Source organism: Moschus berezovskii, chromosome 28 (genome assembly GCF_049115385.1).
Source record: "Moschus berezovskii isolate FMDL1 chromosome 28, NW_MosBer_1.0, whole genome shotgun sequence".
In the NCBI taxonomy this organism is placed as follows: Eukaryota; Metazoa; Chordata; class Mammalia; order Artiodactyla; family Moschidae; genus Moschus; species Moschus berezovskii.
In genome coordinates this window covers 30,283,840-30,302,860 of record NC_142487.1, presented here as the reverse complement: position 1 = coordinate 30,302,860, position 19,021 = coordinate 30,283,840, and the positions used below count along the sequence as shown (strand labels likewise).

At 45.3% G+C, this 19,021-nt stretch overlaps 1 protein-coding gene across 2 annotated transcripts; it reads left to right on the top strand.

Annotated features, from left to right (window-relative positions):
* Positions 1–6,953: 6,953 nt before the first annotated feature.
* Positions 6,954–17,713, top strand: LOC129549909 (serpin B3-like). Of its 2 annotated transcripts, XM_088833408.1 has the most exons (8): positions 6,954–7,068; positions 8,090–8,279; positions 8,880–8,936; positions 10,972–11,100; positions 11,422–11,539; positions 12,707–12,849; positions 13,148–13,303; positions 16,774–17,712. In XM_088833408.1, exons 2-8 carry the CDS (start codon positions 8,115–8,117, stop codon positions 17,176–17,178), a joined length of 1,173 nt encoding a protein of 390 aa, XP_088689534.1. In that variant the 5' UTR covers positions 6,954–7,068; positions 8,090–8,114; the 3' UTR covers positions 17,179–17,712. The 2 variants fall into 2 exon arrangements, with proteins under 2 accessions (XP_088689534.1, XP_055273480.1); XM_055417505.2 differs by lacking the exon at positions 8,880–8,936 and having other exon boundaries at positions 16,774–17,713.
* Positions 17,714–19,021: the final 1,308 nt, after the last annotated feature.

The window sequence follows — 19,021 nt, the reverse complement described above, 5'->3', positions numbered from 1 at the left end:
AAGGACTAAGACACAAATGTTCACTGAAGCCTTATTCGTAATGGCCAAAAAGCTGGCAAAACCTCAAATGTCTAACAGGTGAACAAAAATACAAACCAAAGAATAGTACTTAGAGATAAAAAGGAAAAATCTACGGAAGCAACATGAACTCCTACACGCCATGCTGTGCAAACAAGAAACTGGAAAGAGTGAGTACATGTTATATGATTCCACTTACATGACAATTTTACACTATGAATAAATGTAGTTGGGCTTCCCTGGTGGCTCAGTGGTAAAGAACCCACCTGATAATGCAGGAGACATGGATTTGATCCCTGGGTTGGAAAGATCCCCTGGAGAAGGGAATGGCTACCCTCTCCAAGATTTTTGCCTGGAGAATCCCATGGACAGAGAAGCCTGGTGGCTACAGTCCATGGGGTCGCAAAGAGTCAGACACAACCAAGCGACTAATCAACAACAAATGTAGTTACACCTCAATACAAGAGACCTTTGAAACACTTAGAACAATATGATCATAGGAAATAATAGTAAAAAATACAAAAAAGTGGTAGACAATTATTAAACATGAAAGCTAGTATTTTATTGAATGAGATGGATCAGAGCATATCCTGTGCTATTTCACTTAAGATAAAGATGTATACTGCTAAACACTCATTGGTTGTGTGGCTAACATAGAGTCTTGAGCTTTGCTATTGGCATGTTGAATCACCAAACATTTCCAGAGATAAAATAAATGAGGAATCACCTTCACAAGAGAAGATATTTATGATCGGATTAATAACACAAAGTTTATATATTAATTGAATATTACGCACTGTATTGGCAAGAAATTTTATAAGTTTCATTCATGGGTTTAACCCAACGTATCTTAAAACTGTGTAACCATTAAACACTCCAGAGTTTTGGTATTTCCTTGTGTTTGAATAAGTATCAGGAATAACATAAAAACGTGTCCGGTATAAACTCATAGGTAGAAATATCACATTTAGTTTCAGTATATTTCCAGATGCTCCTCTGATTGGGTCTCCAAAAGAACCCAATCTGAAAATACTGCAAGATTCGAAAAGTTACGTTATTAGTGAAAACTTGTCATTACTCCTTCTGCCACCTTGCCTTATTATATGTACGTTTTTATTCAGAACAAGTCATTCTGAGCTAAACTCCTGCCCTTCCGGTGCGGCACTCTTCGCAGCTCACAGGAATCTGCGTGAGACAGGGAAGCAGAGGCCCTGTGCGCGGGCCTGTGCGTCTTGATCCATCAGTTAAGGAGTTTGTCTTTGCTGCTCCCGGGCATTTCTCATCAGGAAGATTTGAGGGAGGTGACAAGGTCACTGTTCTTTTGTGAAATGTTGGCAGGTTGGGAAACCTACCCCTGTGAACACAGGAGATTCTCAGGTAGCTACGTCTGGAGACAGAACACAGGCCCTTGAGATGTTGAAACTTGGAACAATAACGACGCCTCCACAGGCGCCTGGAGGGGCGCCTCCAACTCTTGCTCCAAGGGGTTGCTGGGGGCAGCCCTCAGCCTCCAGCACTCGGCCGCAGTTCCAGGCCCGCCGCGCAGGGCTCAGGCGCTCGGCCTCCCTCTGCGCCGTCCGCCTCCTCCCGCTTCCCTCTCCCTGCCCCCTACACGCTCTCTCTGCACGCAGCTCTCCACGAGGGAGCTCGGGCAGCAGGGCTGCACCACTGGATGCACCTCGGCCCTGGAACTGACCCTCCAGGGAGGCCTCAGGAAAAGCCGCGCCCGGGGCAGCCAGCTTCCCGCGCTGCCCACCCGTCCCCACCTTGAAACCAGCGCTTGAGCCCCCGGGCTCCGAACTGCTGCCAGGAGACGTGGCCCCGGAACCAGAGGCCAGCCAGAGCGCGTCTCACCCTCCCGCTTCTGGGTTCTGGGGAGGAGACGCTCCGCAGGAGCCTCGGCAGAGCCGGCCACTCGCTCAGGCCTGCCCTGCGAGGCCCCAGCCGCCTCCTGCGCTGCTCCCGCAGAGCCGCGGACAGGGTGGCCTCCTGTCCCGGGTCCGCGCTGCGCAGGTTGTTCAGGATCGCGTGGATACTGATAAATGTCTCCTAGTTATGGAAAAATACTGCCGTGGCTTCTCTCCAAACCCTTACAAGTGTTTAGTTTGGCTGATGGGATTGCTGATTGTACCGGACTGAAGAGACCTTCCTCTGCCCCTCCCACCCCCCAGTTTATTTCTAATCACAGAGTGTGACCTCATTTGTAAACAGATCATAGACATAACTAGTTAACATAAGATCGTACTGACTCAATCTGGGTCCTCATCTGATGACTGGACCCTTATATGAAAAGAAGAGACGCAGAGACGACGGTCATGTCAAGACAGAGGCACAAGCCCAGAAACTCTAGGAACCGCCGGAGGTAGAAACGGTAAAGAGAATCGTCCCTGGGAGACTCCCGAGGAAGTGTGGTCCTGAGAACACCGTGATTCTGCACCTCAAGCCTCCAGAAGTGGGAGAAAATAAACACCGGTGCTTTTAAACCTCAGTGTGGGAAGCTCACGACAGAGGCCCTAGGAACCTAACACAGGGCCTCACAGCAGAAGAGAAGTCCCATCTCACACTCTAATGTCTAAACTGTTACGTTACAACAGTTTACTAGAGCAAAAAATCAACCATTTCAGCAATTAAAAATACATTGAAAGAAGGACATGAACCTCATCAAAACAACATTGTAAATCAACATTCAGTGAAATGCCCTGAATTTCAGGAACAAATCTTTTACCTGAAGTACAGATAGTTAGGATGTTTTGTTAAGTGATCATCAAATGCAGGGAGGAAATCACTGGAAAGAGTTAGTCAGGCGTTTCTTGTGCAATAATAGATGATTACTGGAGTCCATGGGAGTTGACATTATCTTGCTTGGATCACTGAGAAACTGAAGGTGCTGATGACAGCTGTCCCTGGCAATCCTGGTGAGATATGTGCTAAAGCCAGAATCATGTCCGGGAACACAGAGGCTGGTTGCAGAAGTCATAGGGGAGGGAATTGATGGTGCTATCATGGTCTCAGAGTTTGTCTCAGAGGATGAGGCTTAGGAAGTCAATTGTCACCAAATGTAAAGAAGCCTTGGCAAACCTCCCATGTCATTAAGTCCCTGCTTCTAGCACTGTGGTAGAGACCCTTCACTAAGTTTAGTACTAAGTCATAGAACATAATTAAGAACTCAATGAATGGAGAATGAATCATTAAGAAATTATAAAAATAGATAAACACATTTTGTGATCACCCCTACATTCAAATGGAATCAAGAAGCCTTCGTTCAAATATAAGAAGCCAAGAGTCAGTGATTCCTAGTTCATGCACAAAGAAAAGTCTCTCTTTCTGCATTCTACCAAAAAATTAAGAGACCCATAAAAGCAAATCTGGGAGGTAGTGCGATTTTTCTGATATGATAAGAAGTTATTGAATAAAATTTTGACTAAGGACTTACTCAGTCCTTCCTTAATATGTAATACTAATCAATTCAAGGGGCTTCCCAGTTGGCACTGGTGGTAAAGAACCAGTTTGCCAACACAGGAGACATAAGAGACCCAGGTTCAATTCCTGGGTCGGGAAGATCCCCTGGAGGAGGGCATGGCAACCCACTCCAGTGTTCTTGCCTGGAGAATCCCCATGGACAGAGGAGCCTGGTGGGCTACAGCCCGTAGGGTCACAAAGAGTGGAAAACGACTGAAGTGACTTAGCAAACACACACGAAATCAATTGGAACGTTAAATGTCAACAGAAGACTGCTGAAAGGAAGGCTTGTAGAAATGGCTCTAGACACAGATGTGAGAGAGGGTTGGGTGGCGCTAAGCATGGGGTAGGGTGACTGTCCCGAGTGGGACTGGAGGCACGGGAGTGGGCAGACAGGTGGTGGAGAATGCACTGCCTCAGTGTGCCATGACACACCTACAGACAAGGCCATTCCCCAGCGAAGGGACATCAAGGTAAATCTGATTCATCCTGTTCAGATGCCACTAACATTGTACAGATCTGTATCTGTACTAAGGGACATCAAGGTAAACCTGATTCATCCTGTTCAGATGCTACTCACATTGTACAGATCTGTATCTGTATGAGAATATTGAAACAGTAATCGGCATACATCCTATTATTGAAAGCTTGAAGGATTTTCTCAAGTAACCAATTTACCTGCAGATGGGTATAACCACATACGTAATAAGAAGGAAGAGATAAAATGCCCCCTAGAATGTGCACCTCAGTAAAGCTGATGAATCTTCACGCCCTTCACAAGGAAGGAGGAAAACAGTAGGGAAACTGAGCTATTTTTGAAGCAACCTACACGGGCTTCCATCTATGGGGTCACACAGAGTCAGACACGACTGAAGTGACTTAGCAGCAGCAGCAGCACACAGGTATTAGAAATAGTGGGATGGTTCCTGGACGTGTCATTTCCTCTTCAGTTTTATTGGATTCCGGGATTCATGACGCCAATGATGTTGGTACATTTAGAAAATACCCAAAGACAGGTTGGCAAGTACTGACTTGCAACACCGTCTGAGAAGTGCTGAGTGTCCTGTGGCACTGTGGGACATCATGGTGTCTTCACCTTGTCTGATACCTGCCAGGGGCACTTTAGAAAAGGAGGGGGAGAAAGATGTGCTGTGGTTTCTCATTTGAACCAAAGTTGCCTCTAAATTTAAGCAAAATCCTTTGCTTTGCACATATACTCAGTCGTGTCCCATTCTTTGCCACCTGTGGACTGACTGTTGCCCGACAGACTCCTCTGTCTGTGGGATTTCCCAGGCAAGAATACTGCAGTGGGTTGCCATTTCCTCCTCCAGAACAAAATCTTCTTCAGTGAGTGCCTCTTTCTCAAAGCCAGCCTCTGCACCACCAGCCTCGGTAACTTAGTCACAGGAGGAATCAGCTCAGTGTGGTTCCCTTGAGTCCCCTGGGCTCCTCCAGGCCCAGCCAGGGCTCCTGGCTTCTGTCTCTGGGCTCACAGCCCTTTCTCTCTGAGCCCAAAGACGTCCATCCTGCTCCGGCCGGGGCCCCGCTCTCTGACAGCGCCCGCGGCGCAGCCGTGACTGGGAGCTCTTAGCCCTCGTGCTTGTTGCTTTTCTCCCGGTCTTTTCTCCTGCTCTTTCCTTCTTCTTTAGACTCGGCTCCCCCAGCAGCCTCCAGCAGACTCCATCCTCGCTCAGCCCACCCAGTCTCAGCTCAGGGCTCTCTGACCTCCAGAGTTGTTCGGGGGTCAGGACACACGTAACCAGGAGGAGCCCTGAGAGCAGCAGGGCTGAGCTCAGGAATCATCTTTCCGGTTCAGACACACAGGCCTCGCCTTCCTCCATCCCTGTGCTTCCGGGGCTCTGTGGTGGGTGAGTCTTGCTGTGAGTGAGTGATGTGCTGGGACTGCAGACTTGGACCAAGCACAGTGCTGAGTGCCGGGGTGCGGAGAGCACTGGCAGCCCACACACGCGTGCTTTCTCCTGGCCTCCTGGTGGGAAAGTAAACCGGTGCAGCTGCTGGGGAAGGCAGGCTGGTAGTTCTTCTAAATCAATCACTGAGTAACAATCGACCAATCAATCAAGCAAGTGTAAACTTACAGTTGACCCACATATTTCATTCTTAAGTATATGCCTAAGAAATTAAAACATACATCCACACTGAAATTGCTAAATTTTACACAACCCTAAAAGAGTGTCTGAAACCCTGCCTTCCTCCCTAATGACTGTGGGGTCCTTGGAGGAGAAATTAGGGACACATTCCCACCCCTTCAGATTTTGTGGGAAAACATGATCTCTACTGAGAGGGCAGAAGACACAGATTCTTTTCATCTAAACACAAGGAGATTTGTCAGTAAAGGCCCAGAGTCTGTCTACACCTCCCTGGGGGGAATGGATACACACGCAGCCTCCTGGAACCAGCTACCTGACTGGAGAGCTCACCTGGGCAATTCACCACCTTAGACACCTGGGCTTCTGTTCAGTCACTCTGTGGCTCATTTCTGTTATCCGTGAAATGGGGAAAACAAACTCACCAACCTAAATATGGTACTAAAGAGGAAACTGGGTGAATATAAAACCCCCTCAGTAAATAGTTATTAGTTTTTAATATTATTCTATTACAGGAACACCGGATGCTTTAAGAGATGAGACTCCAGTGATGAGACTCAGCCATGCCATTCAAAGAACACACTTTTTTCTCTTTTTCTTACAGACATTTGATTCTGTTGTTCTGGTCATGAATCGGAAGTGGGTGTGCTGCAGATCAGGATGATTGAGAAATGTTGTAGTTCTGGAGCTCAAGCTATTTACTTTTCTCAGAAATCTTCATACGAAAACATTAGAAAACTGCCCTTAAAATGGGTCCTGTTTGTATCTGTTGTTCTTCTCACTGAGAGCAAGTGAGTCTGCTGGAAAATGAGCTACCCTCTGACCTTAGCAGTCAGGGCACAGCTGGGATTAACCGCAAGGACAATGGGGTCACGGGGAGGACCGCACCAGGGTCCAGCCTCGAAGGGAGGCAAATCATACCTGGTCTCCATCTACAGCTGACACACTTTGCCAATTTCTCTTAAACTGAGACGTTGAGCTATTTTCCTGGGTATACAAAATATTTTTAAAGAAACAAGCCTTTTCAGAACTTAAAAAATGTCAGCTTTTCAATTGTTTGTGTTAGAAGTGGTCTTAAATATGAGTCAACATGTATTAACAAGAGAAGAAAGATTTCTAAGGGTTATTTCTGGCTGGACCTAGTTCCTCAGGGCATGTGAAGAAGCTGGAACATAAGTGTACTGTCACTGGTGTCGCAAAGGCACGTACATGCGTTTCATATGAGCCAGGGATGGTAGGTTACAAATTCTTCGGTAGAAGAAAAGGACGTCCAGGAGTTGGTCAATAATCTTGTCTTGACTCATGGAGACTTCTTCCCCATGAAGTTGAAGATAACTGGTGAAGAAATCAGAAGTTGATCTACTTGAAATACCAGATGCCTTGAGGAACGGGAGGCGGCTGGTAGAGGTATATATTCAGGGCTAAGCACGCCTGGCACACAGGCTTACAGGCTGCCTGCCCACCTCTGCTTCCTCCAGGAACACAGGTAAGTGCTTCCATCTGCTCTGCGTAACTACAGGAATCCTTTCTTTAAATAATAATGAACGTGATGTTTTATCATGCGTGTATTAAATATTTCATTTGGTATGATGGTATTTTACATATTCTGCCACAGTAAAAGAACTTTTTCTCCTGATTTAGTCCATAGGTAATTTACTTATTTCTAAAAGAAAACCCACGCTCCTTCAGGAGCACAAGTATCAGGGGTAGGCTGTCCAGCATCCACAGATCCTTCATGTAAGGCACGGAGGTACATGATGGGAGATGGCTGTATGTTACTACATCAGTTTTGCCTTCGAATCTGTTATAAACTCACTGGGAAGGACCTGGAGGCTGGGAAAAATTGAAAGGAAAAAGAAAAGGGAGCAGCAGTGGATGGGATGGTTATACAGCATCACGGACTCAATGAATATGAATTTGAACAAACTCTGGGAGGTAGTGGAGGACGGAGGAGCTTGTCCATGGAGTGGAAAGAGTTGGACACTACTTACCAACTGAACAACAACAACAAAACATCTGTTATAAAGCATTTTTTACCCACTCTTGTACAGTCAGTAAGGAAGAAACAATAAAGATGCCCTATTGTTTTTTAGAAAATTTTTCTTTAAATACTAAGTTCAATAGTCGTCTAATTATGAGATGGATACAAGTACATCTCCTAATTATGAAATGTATAACATAAAGTTTCTATTATATTTAAGAAAAGTTTTCTATAAAAAAGGCTTCCCAGGTGGCACTAGTGGTAAAGAACAAGTCTACCAATCCAGGAGCTATAAGAGCTGTGGGTTCAGTCCCTGGGTGGGGAAGATCCCCTGGAGGAAGGCATAGGAACCCACTCCAGTATTCCTAATTTCAAAAGTCTTCTAATTACTAAATGTATAAAAAAGAAAAATCTTAGTTGCCAGAAATCCACAACCCACACATAAGGCATTTCTTTTAGAAATTCTCATTGCAGACTAGCCTTCCTTCACTAGAGTGATTATAAAATGCGTCTGTTTCTCTTCCAGGACTTCCAGACCACATCCAGCCACCATGAGTTCCCTCGGTGAGGCAATCATCCACCTTGCAATCGATCTGTTCCACCAGATCAGAAAATCAGAGAAGGAAAACATCTTCCTGTCCCCTTTCAGTATCTCATCCGCCTTAGCCATGACTTACTTAGGGGCCCGAGAAAACACCGCATCAGAAATGCAGAAGGTAGGTGGCAGCTGCCTTTCCGTCACAGGTTCGCGTGGCTTGTCTGCTGGCTGGAGTGCAGATGACCACAGGCCTGGCTGTCCCCGGGGGTCCCACGGGAAGCTCAAGCAGCCCCACGACTGTGTGGGCACAGAGCTGTGGGGGCATACTCTCCCACAGGGCTCCCCACCCACCTCCTGTACCTGGACTTCTTCTGGGGGCTGGGATGAACCCCTGCAATCGCCCAACAGCCAGGGGTGAGGCGCTAAAGGAAGAGCTCACTGGAAGGGAGGCGCTGACTAAAATCCATGGGAGACACCTTTCCATGTTTCCTGAGCGATGAATGTAAAATGAGACACGATTCTTTAAAGTGGACAGCGATCAAGCAGCTTTGCGTTTTGCACATACAGATTGTGTTTTTTAAGAAGCAAGTGTTTGCAGTGAATATTTCTTTCTCTTTTTCTTTGTTCCCTATGGTTTGGGGTTTTTTGTTTGGTTTTGTACTTGGTTTGCACTTTCTTTCCTTTCTTCTTCCTGACTTTTTTCTTTCTTTTTTATCAACTGTGATGCACACAGATATATAGGGTGACCCTTCTTTGCACCACTGTCTGTCTCCTCCAGGTCCTTCACTTCAGTAAAATCGCAGAGAACGCAAGAGGAGGAGCCACAAATGATCATGTGAGTCACAGAGCACTGGATTTAGAAGATCATGTATCCAAGAGGATCATGGTTTAAACTGGAAATTTCAGACAAAGTGGGAAAAGTCCATTTCTCGGGGCCATCTTAAGTGAAACACAGTGGACAGAGCTCCTGCTAATTTCATATCACATGTGTACTTCACCCCCTTGTTGTCCTGAGAGCAGAGCAGCATGTGCTTCACAGGAAGGGCTCTGAAACCCAGAGGGGCTTCACACTGCGCTCTGTTGTTCAGGAATGACAAATGTGGAAAATACAACTGCTCTGAGCCACAGTAACTTCATCCCAATTAACTGGGGACAATAAAATGTCTGCTGCAATATATACAAATCCATGTGAAACAGAATAGCAGTGCCAGGAAAATGAAAACTCTGATATGTATCATGTATTTTATTATTATTATTATAGCAAAATAATAATTATAGTATTTATAACATGTTTCTAACATTCAGTTCAGTCACTCAGTCGTGTCAGACTCTTTGCAACCCCATGAATCACAGCACGCCAGGCCTCCCTGTCTATCACCAACTCCCGGAGTTCACTCAAACTCATGTCCATCGAGTTGGTGATGCCATCCAGCCATCTCATTCTCCATCGTCCCCATCTCCTCCCACCCCCAATCCTTCCTAGCATCAGATTCTTTTCCAGTGAGTCAACTCGTCACATGAGGTGGCCAAAGTATTGGAGTTTCAGCTTTAGCATCAGTCCTTCCAATGAACACCCAGGACTGATCTCCTCTCGAATGGACTGGTTGGATCTCCTTGTGGTACAAGGGACTCTCAAGAGTCTTCTCCAGCACCACAGTTCAAAAGCATCAATTCTTTGGCGATCAGCTTTCTTCACAGTCCAACTCTCACTGGATAGTATTAATTAACTCATAATATTAATATTATTATTGATACTATTAAATCATGATGTTAGTTCATATTATTAAGACCAATAGGTAGGTATCAAAATATATTATGGAAAGTGATTGACTGAGAGCTATTGTTTATAGACTAGGCCAAAACTCTTAGATAGCAAGTTTAAGGTTCTGGATTGAGACAAGCCTGAGTTGAAAACCTGGCTCTGTCTCCTTGGAGAAGTTACTTAGCTCTCTGCACTCTCTTATCATTGTGTGAATTCAGCTAAAGACTTAGAGCTGCTGGTGCACAGCTGCTAGCAGTGTCCCAGGCACACACGGCTCCTACACAGAGAAGTGTGGCCATCAGCATGAAGAGCCGTAGATCAGAGTCAACAGTCCCACCAGGAGTGTAACAGGGCTTCCCGTCATAACCTAGGACCATATGCAGATTTCACTTTCTCACACAGGTGATGACTCTTAGAGACGCACTATGGGTCTGGCCCGCAGGAAGCTGAACTTTAGCTGAGAAGTTTACCCTAACCATTGCAGACAACTAAAACACAATGCAGTGGAGGAATGGTGCTGCATGGGTGGTTCAAAAGAGAGAAGAGTGGAATGTGTTTGAGCAGGAAGAAAGAATTACCTGGAAGACTGACTATAAAGATTCAGATCAGATCAGTTCAGATCAGTCGCTCAGTCGTGTCCGACTCTCCGCGACACCATGAATCACAGCACGCCAGGCCTCCCTGTCCATCACCAACTCCCGGAGTACACTCAAACTCATGTCCACAGAGTCGGTGATGCCATCCAGCCATCTCATTCTCCGTCGTCCCCTTCTCCTCCCGCCCCCAACCTTTCCCAGCATCAGAGTCTTTTCCAGTGAGTCAACTCGTCGCATGAGGTGGCCAAAGTATTGCAGTTTCAGCTTTAGCATCAGTCCCTCCAATGAACATCCAGGACTGATCTCCTTTAGAATGGACTGGTTGGGTCTCCTTGCAGTATAAGGGACTCTCATAGGAAGGTTATATCCAGTAAAACACACCAATTAGGGGAAATAAGCACAACCATCATCCCTGGGGATACCACCCTCTACACAGGGATCTAACAGACCTCTGGGGGTGTAGTGTTTACATTGATAGAGAATCCAATGAGCTCACTTTTTGGTGTTTGAAGGTTGAAAAGCCAGGAAAAGTTCATCATCACTTTCAAAAGCTTCTGATGGAATTAAAGAAATCCACTGACGCCTATGAGCTGAGTGTCGCCAACAGGCTCTATGGAGAAAAGGGGTTTCCGTTTCTCCAGGTGAGTTTCCTGGTCTGTCACACCTTTCGTCTGCATCCCGGCTCCTCGGGCCTCATCTCCTAATGGGGGGTTGGGAGGGGTGCAGAGGAGCCTGGGGACCCACATTGGGCATTTCTCCCAGGGGCGCCGGGCTCCCAGACCACAACCCCACCCGCTGGAGTGTCCAGAGGCTGATAGCACACCAGTGAGGGGGGGCTAGGGATTGGCTTAAAAAGAACTCTGCTTGATCAGGATTTAACACAATTTAATTTAGTTTGGGAATACCTACATAGTTACTGATAAATTCTTTTCATTCCTGCTTTCTTCCTGCTCATGTCATAGGAATACATGGATAATGTTAAGAAATTTTATCTAGCCACCGTGGAATCTGCTGATTTTAAAAATGCTGCAGAGGAAAGTCGAAAGATGATTAATTCCTGGGTGGAGAGCCAAACCAATGGTAGGTTATGAGAGAGTCACTCATTAAAACCACTGTTGAGTCCCCGCTGTGGGTGAACACAGTGCTGGACCCTAACTGGGCTGCCAGGAGCGGGGTGAGACGAGATCGCAGCGGGTGGGGAGGCCCTGCAGGGGGTGGACGGTCCATGTCAGTGCAGAGAGAAACAGGCGGGGAGGCTCCCAGGACCAGCCCCCTGCAGGCACAGCCGAGTCTGGATGACAGTGTCTTTGTGGATCCCAAGTCTCTGCTCAGACTTCAGGTTGATTCCGAAGTTTTCCTTTAAAGGCTTAACGTCTGGATTCTAATCCCTAAGAGAAAATATGAAGAGTTCACTTTTGCTTTCTTAACTGGGAAACAAGCCGCTCTCCTTTAAACCATCCTTCTTGCAGAAACGACCACCCGCAGGAGGAGGTTCCTGGCCCACGTCCCCCTCCCACAGGATTGTCACAGGTGTCCTCCCCACCCAGGGAGGGGGCTGGACAACGTCTCCATCCTATGAACCGTATCCTACCTCCCTTCCAAAATATAGGCTTAACCTACAGCAACTCAGTGTGCAGAATGAAGAAGACAGGCAATGGAAACAAGAGACTAAGCGATTGAGGGAACAGGAAGGGGGGAAAGGGAAGAAAGAAAACTGACCGTGAAGATCAGCTGAGATCAGTTCTTCAGAGTTGATGACCTGTTCATCAGTTCTGATGAAGAAGGTATTGTCAGAACTGATGACCCAGAATTCTTGGGTCAGGAAGAGCCCCGGGATGAGGGCACGGCAACCCACTCCAGTATTCTTGCCTAGAGAATCCCAAAGACAGAGGAGCCTGGAGGGCTGCAGTCCGTGGCCTCAGCACAGCATGGCATCTTAAATATCATAGAAATATCATGGCATCTTAAACATCAGAAATCAGCTCATCAGGATTCCTTGTGAGATGACTGAGGTCCCCACACACACAGACTGAACACCTTCCCAGTCAGGAGCAGGGGCATCTCCGTGAAGGCGAATCCATCAGGCTGGGGCCATGAGCAAAGCCTCACCTGGTGAACCACTGGGCAGGGAGTCCCTCGTGGGCTGACTTGTGTGAATATTTAATCATCACTTGTAACTTTCAAAGCATCTGACAGATAAACCACTCATGCCCTACATGACAGACCTTTGGTTTTCTGTCTTTGCAGGAAGAATCAAGGATCTGTTTCCCAAAGACTCTCTCGACAGCTCTACTGCTCTGGTTCTGGTGAACGCCGTCTATTTCAAAGGGCGGTGGAACCAGGAATTTAAGAAAGAAAGTACTGTGGAGGAAAAGTTTTGGCTGAACAAGGTATTATCTGTAATTTATGTATATAACAAAGTGTAGCTACACATGCACAGTGAAATTTAAATACATAGTAATTAATATATAAGCAGCAGCATATAGAAGATAGAATTTGTCAAGGCTTATTTTCTTGTCCTTTTTTTAAACTTTATTTACTTGGGATTCCTTGAAGAAACTCTTATCTCTAAGACACAAATTTCCCAGACCATCTCTTAGGAGGCTGAGTTTGGTATCTCAATAATATTATCTTTTTTTTGGACTACTGCTCACTTGGCACTCCTTCTGCCGCATGAATTTATTGCAGGATACGAGCAAAGCTGTGCAGATGATGAAACAAACCAATCATTTCAATTTCGGGTCCCTGGAGGACGTGCGAGCCAAGATCCTGGAAATCCCGTACAAAGGCGAAGAGCTAAGCATGGTGGTGCTGCTGCCCAGTGAAGTAGATGGTCTGCAGGAGGTAAGACCTGGCCCTTGCAGTGCTCCATGCTATTGCTTAATCTCCTAGTGATGCAGCGCTTGTGTGGGTGGGCTGCTCATAGTTTGGTGGTACTGGCTGGCAGCATAGAACAACAACAACAACAAAATAACGTCAATATCTTAAATATCAGTGGTTCACTGGTAAAGAATCCGCTTACAATGCAGAAGCCAGAGGAAACAAGGGTTCAATTGCTCGGTCAGGAAGATCCCCTGGAGTAGGAAATGACAACCCCCTCCAGTATTTCTGCCTGGGAAATCCCATGGACAGAGGAGCCTGGAGGGATACAGACCATGGGGTCACAAAAAGACTCAGACCTGACTTTCACATGAAACAAATGTTGTTTCATTTATGTGTGCATATTTATATACATACACATCTATAAATTTGTATAGTCATTTCTATATAAGCGTATATATGTAAAGTTCAGTCAGTTCAGTTCAGTCGCTCAGTAGTGTCCGACTCTTTGCGACCCCATGAACCACAGCACACCAGGCCTCCCTGTCCACCACCAACTCCTGGAGTTCACTCAGACTCATGTCCACAGAGTCGGTGATGCCATCCAGCCACCTCATTCTCTGTCATCCCCTTCTCCTCCTGCCCCCAATCCCTCCCAGCATCAGAGTCCTTTCCAGTGAGTCAACTCTTCACATGAGGTGGCCAAAGTATTGGAGTTTCAGCTTTAGCATCAGTCCTTCCAATGAACATCCAGGATTGATCTCCTTTAGAATGGACTGGTTGGATCTCCTTGCAGTTCAAGGGACTCTCAAGAGTCTTCTCCAACACCACAGTTCAAAAGCATCAATTTTTCGGCAATCAGCTTTCTTCACAGTCTAACTCTCACATCCATACATGACCACGGGAAAAACCATAGCCTTGACTAGACGGACCTTGGTTGGCAAAGTAATGTCTCTGCTTTTTAATATACTATCAAGGTTGGTCATAACTTTCCTTCCAAGGAGTAAGCGTCTTTTAATTTCATGGCTGCAATCAGCATCTGCAGTGATTTTGGAGCCCCCAAAAATAAAGTCTGACACTATTTCCACTGTTTCCCCATCTATATCCCATGAAGTGATGGGACCAGATGCCATGATCTTAGTTTTCTGAATGTTGAGCTTCAAGCCAACTTTTTCACTTTCCTCTTTCACTTTCATCAAGAGGCTTCTTAGTTCCTCTTCACTTTCTGCCATAAGGGTGGTGTCATCTGCATATCTGAGGTTATTGATATTTCTTCCAGCAATCTTGATTCCAGCTTGTGCTTCTTCCAGCCCAGCGTTCCTCATGATGTTCTCTGCATATAGGTTAAATAAGCAGGGTGACAGTATACAACCTTGATGTACTCCTTTTCCTGTTTGGAACCAGTCTGTTGTTCCATGTCCAGTTCTAACTGTTGCTTCCTGACCTGCATACAGATGTCTCAAGAGGCAGGTCAGGTGGTCTGATATTCCCATCTCTTACAGAATTTTCCACAGTTTATTGTGATCCACACAGTCAAAGGCTTTGGCATAGCCAATGAAGCAGAAATAGATGTTTTTTTGGAACTCTCTTGCTTTCTCCATGATCCAGTGGATGTTGGCAATTTGATCTCTGGTGCCTCTGCCTTTTCTAAAACCTGCTTGAACATCTGGAAGTTCACGGTTCACATATTGCTGAAGCCTGGCTTGGAGAATTTTGAGCATGACTTTACTAGCGTGTGAGATGAGTGCAATTGTGCGGTAGTTTGAGCATTCTTTGGCATTGCCTTTCTTTGGGATTGGAATGAAGACTGACCTTTTCCAGTCCTGTGGCCACTGCTGAGTTTTCCAAATTTGCTGGCATATTGAGTACAGCACTTTCACAGCATCATCTTTCAGATTTTGAAATAGCTCAATTGGAATTCCATCACCTCCACTAGCTTTGTTTGTAGTGATGCTATGGCCCACTTGACTTCACATTCCAAGATGTCTGGCTCTAGGTGAGTGATCACGCCATCGTGATTATCTTGGTCGTGAAGATCTTTTTCGTACAGTTCTTCTGTGTATTCTTGCCACCTCTTCTTAATATCTTCTGCTTCTGTTAGGTCCATACCATTTCTGTCTTTTATTAGCCCATCTTTGCATGAAATGTTCCCTTGGTATCTCTGATTTTCTTGAAGAGATCTCTTGTTTTTCCTATTCTGTTGTTTTCCTCTATTTCTTTGCATTGATTGCTGAGGAAGGCTTTCTTATCTCTCCTTGCTATTCTTTGGAACTCTGCATTCAGATGCTTATATTTTTCCTTTTCTCCTTTACTTTTCACTTCTCTTCTTTTCACAGCTATTTGTAAGGCCTCCTCAGACAGCCATTTTGCTTTTTTGCATTTCTCTTCCATGGGGATGGTCTTGTTCCCTGTCTCCTGTACAATGTCACAAACCTCTGTCCATAGTTCATCAGGCACTCTATCTATCAGATCTAGTCCCTTAAATCTATTTCTCACTTCCACTGTATAATCATAAGGGATTTGATTTAGGTCCTATCTGAATGGTCTAGTGGTTTTCCCTATTTTCTTCAATTTAAGTCTGAATTTGGCAATAAGGAGTTCATGATCTGAGCCACAGTCAGCTCCTGGTCTTGTTTTGCTAACTGTATAGAGCTTCTCCATCTTTGGCTGCTAAGAATATAATCAATCTGATTTCGGTGTTGACCATCTGGTGATGTCCATGTGTAGAGTCTTCTCTTGTGTTGTTGGAAGAGGGTGTTTGCTATGACCAGTGCGTTCTCTTGGCAAAATTTTATTAGCCTTTGCCCTGCTTCATTCCGTGCTCCAAGGCCAAATTTGCCTGTTACTCCAGGTGTTTCTTGACTTCCTACTTTTGCATTCCAGTCCCCTATAATGAAAAGGACATCTTTTTTGGGTGTTAGTTCTAAAAGGTCTTGTAAGTCTTCATAGAACCATTCAAGTTCTGCTTCTTCAGCATTACTGGTTGGGGCATAGGGTTGGATTACTGTAATATTGAATGGTTTGCCTTGGAAACGAACAGAGATCATTCTGTCGTTTTTGAGATTGTATCCAAGTACTGCATTTCAGACTCTTTTGTTGACCATGATGGCTACTCCATTTCTTCTAAAGGATTCCTGCCCACAGTAGTAGATACAATGGTCATCTGAGTTAAATTCACCCATTCCAGTCCATTTTAGTTCACTGATTCCTAGAATGTCTACATTTACTCTTGCCATCTCCTGTTTGACCACTTCCAATTTGCCTTGATTCATGGACCTATAGCCAAGTTATAAATATATAAAAACATTTATTTGCTCATATGATATATATTCATGACTGTTATCTTTTCTTCCTCAGAGAAAATCTAATAAACTGAATCTCCTGTATTCATGTTTACTGTTAAAATAAAGGTTTCCCAGATGTTTCCAACCAAGGTTAGGTGGGCTCCATGACCACTGAGAGTCCTGACAGTTGCTCCTTTACTACTGTTACAGCTTGAAGATCAGCTCACTGCTGAGAAGTTGATAGAGTGGACGAGCCCACAGAATATGGGGAAGAGACAAGTGGATTTATACCTGCCTCGGTTTAAAGTGGCAGAGAGCTACGACCTCGTGCCCACACTGCAGGCCCTGGGGATGGTGGACGCCTTCCGTGATGGGGTGGCCGACTTCTCGGGCATGACCGGGAGCCGCGATCTGGTGGTGTCAAAGGTCGTCCACAAGTGCTTTGTGGAGGTGACCGAGGAGGGCACGGAGGCCGCAGCTGCTTCCGGTGTGAGTGTTAGTGTCTCATCAGCGCCGTTTCATGAGAGTTTCCGCTGTGATCACCCTTTCCTGTTCCTCATCAAGCACATCAAGACCAACAGCATTCTCTTCTGTGGCCGAGTCTCTTCCCCTTAGACGTCCTTGCCCAGCATCCACACTCGGGGACATTCACAGAGCTGCTCCTGGAGCGTGAATGCTGGTGTAACAGGTTCCCTGGATTCGTTTTCCTTTCCAGTCTCACAGTCACCACTGAGCGTGTACTGGTGGAACTATGAATACTACGTCTGTCTCTCTCTCTCCTTCTAGAAACGTCTGTAAACTTACTCTGTCTCCCCATGAAAGCTCCTCTTTGCACAAAATGTTCAATATATTTTAAAAGATTAGCTGATTCATGTCAATGTATGGCCAAAACCACCACAATATTGTAAATGAATTAGCCTCCAATTAAAATAAATTAATTAAAAAAAGATTATTTCTATACTCTATCTTCTACTAAGCTTGAAATATCATAGCTCTTACTTCAAAAATTACATATACTAAATTATATATACTATAAGTCATATATACTCTTCACCTAGGCACTCACATTTATTTGAATTTAGGTGATATGTGGGACACTTACATATCTAAAGTTTTTGAAATTTGTGAAATATATTATCAATAAAACAATGATTTATTCATGTCGTTCATTGCTTTTCCTTTTTTTTCTTATCAACAAAGTGTAAGTGAACCACCACACATAGAAAAGATAATTTAGAAAGATATTATCATATATCGGTTCAGTTCAGTCGCTCAGTCGTGTCCACCTCTTTCAGTTCAGTTCAGTTCGGTTGCTCAGTCATGTCCGACTCTCCGCGACCCCATAAATCACAGCACACCAGGCCTCCCTGTCCATCACCAACTCCCGGAGTTCACTCAAACTCATGTCCACAGAGTCGGTGATGCCATCCAGCCATCTCATTCTCGGTCATCCCCTTCTCCTCTTGCCCCCAACCCCTCCCAGCATGTATGAGGAAGTGAAGTCGCTCAGTCGTGTCCGACTCTTTGCGACCCCATGGACTATAGCCTACCAGGCTCCTCCCCCCATGGGATTCTCCAGGCAAGAGTACTGGAGTGGGTTGCAATTTCCTTCTCCAGGGGATCTTCCCGACCCAGGGATCGAACCCAGGTCTCCCGCATTCTAGGCAGACGCTTTAACCTCTGAGCCAGCAGGGAAGCCCCAGCATGTGTAAAAATTTAAAGTAGCAGAGCATGAGGAGGTTGAAGAGGTGGACTGTCACCAGCATGTGAAAGGCTTTGTAACCCACGTTAAGAACTTAAATATAAGAACCTAGAACTCAGAGGTGGGATACAAACTGAATCTCTAAACAGGTAAGGCAGACAATACTGATAATAGACAGATAATAGAGTTACTGAGAGAACTACGGTAATTGTAGCTGAAGGCAAAGATGGGATCAGACTGGGGGAGTGTAGAGTAAGAAGGGCAGGCCTACACATGACCCTGAAATACACAAATACTTAAATGTCAAGTATTGACAGTTTTCATTTCCTAAAACATAGTTCTCCTTAGGGCAGGAGGAATTTTTGGAGGTGACAGACATGTTTACTACATAGATTGGAGTGATGGTTTCACAGATGTATTCCATCTCAAAACTCATGAAGTTGCATATGTTAAACATGTGCAGCACTTTCTACATCAGTCATACATCAACAAGGTTATTTTTGAATGGAACAGTGAAAATCAATATTTTATGTGATTTAAAAAATAAAGATAATAGAAGTTTAATAAAAAAATCTCATGTTCATACAAAATACCTCTCCCCAGGATACCACCTGGTCCCCATTGGGTTCAGTTCAGGTCAGTTCAATCGCTCAGTCGTGTCTGACTCTTTGCAATCCCATGACTCACAGCACACCAGACCTCCCTGTCCATCACCAACTCCCGGAGTTCACTCAAACTTATGTCCATCGAGTCGGT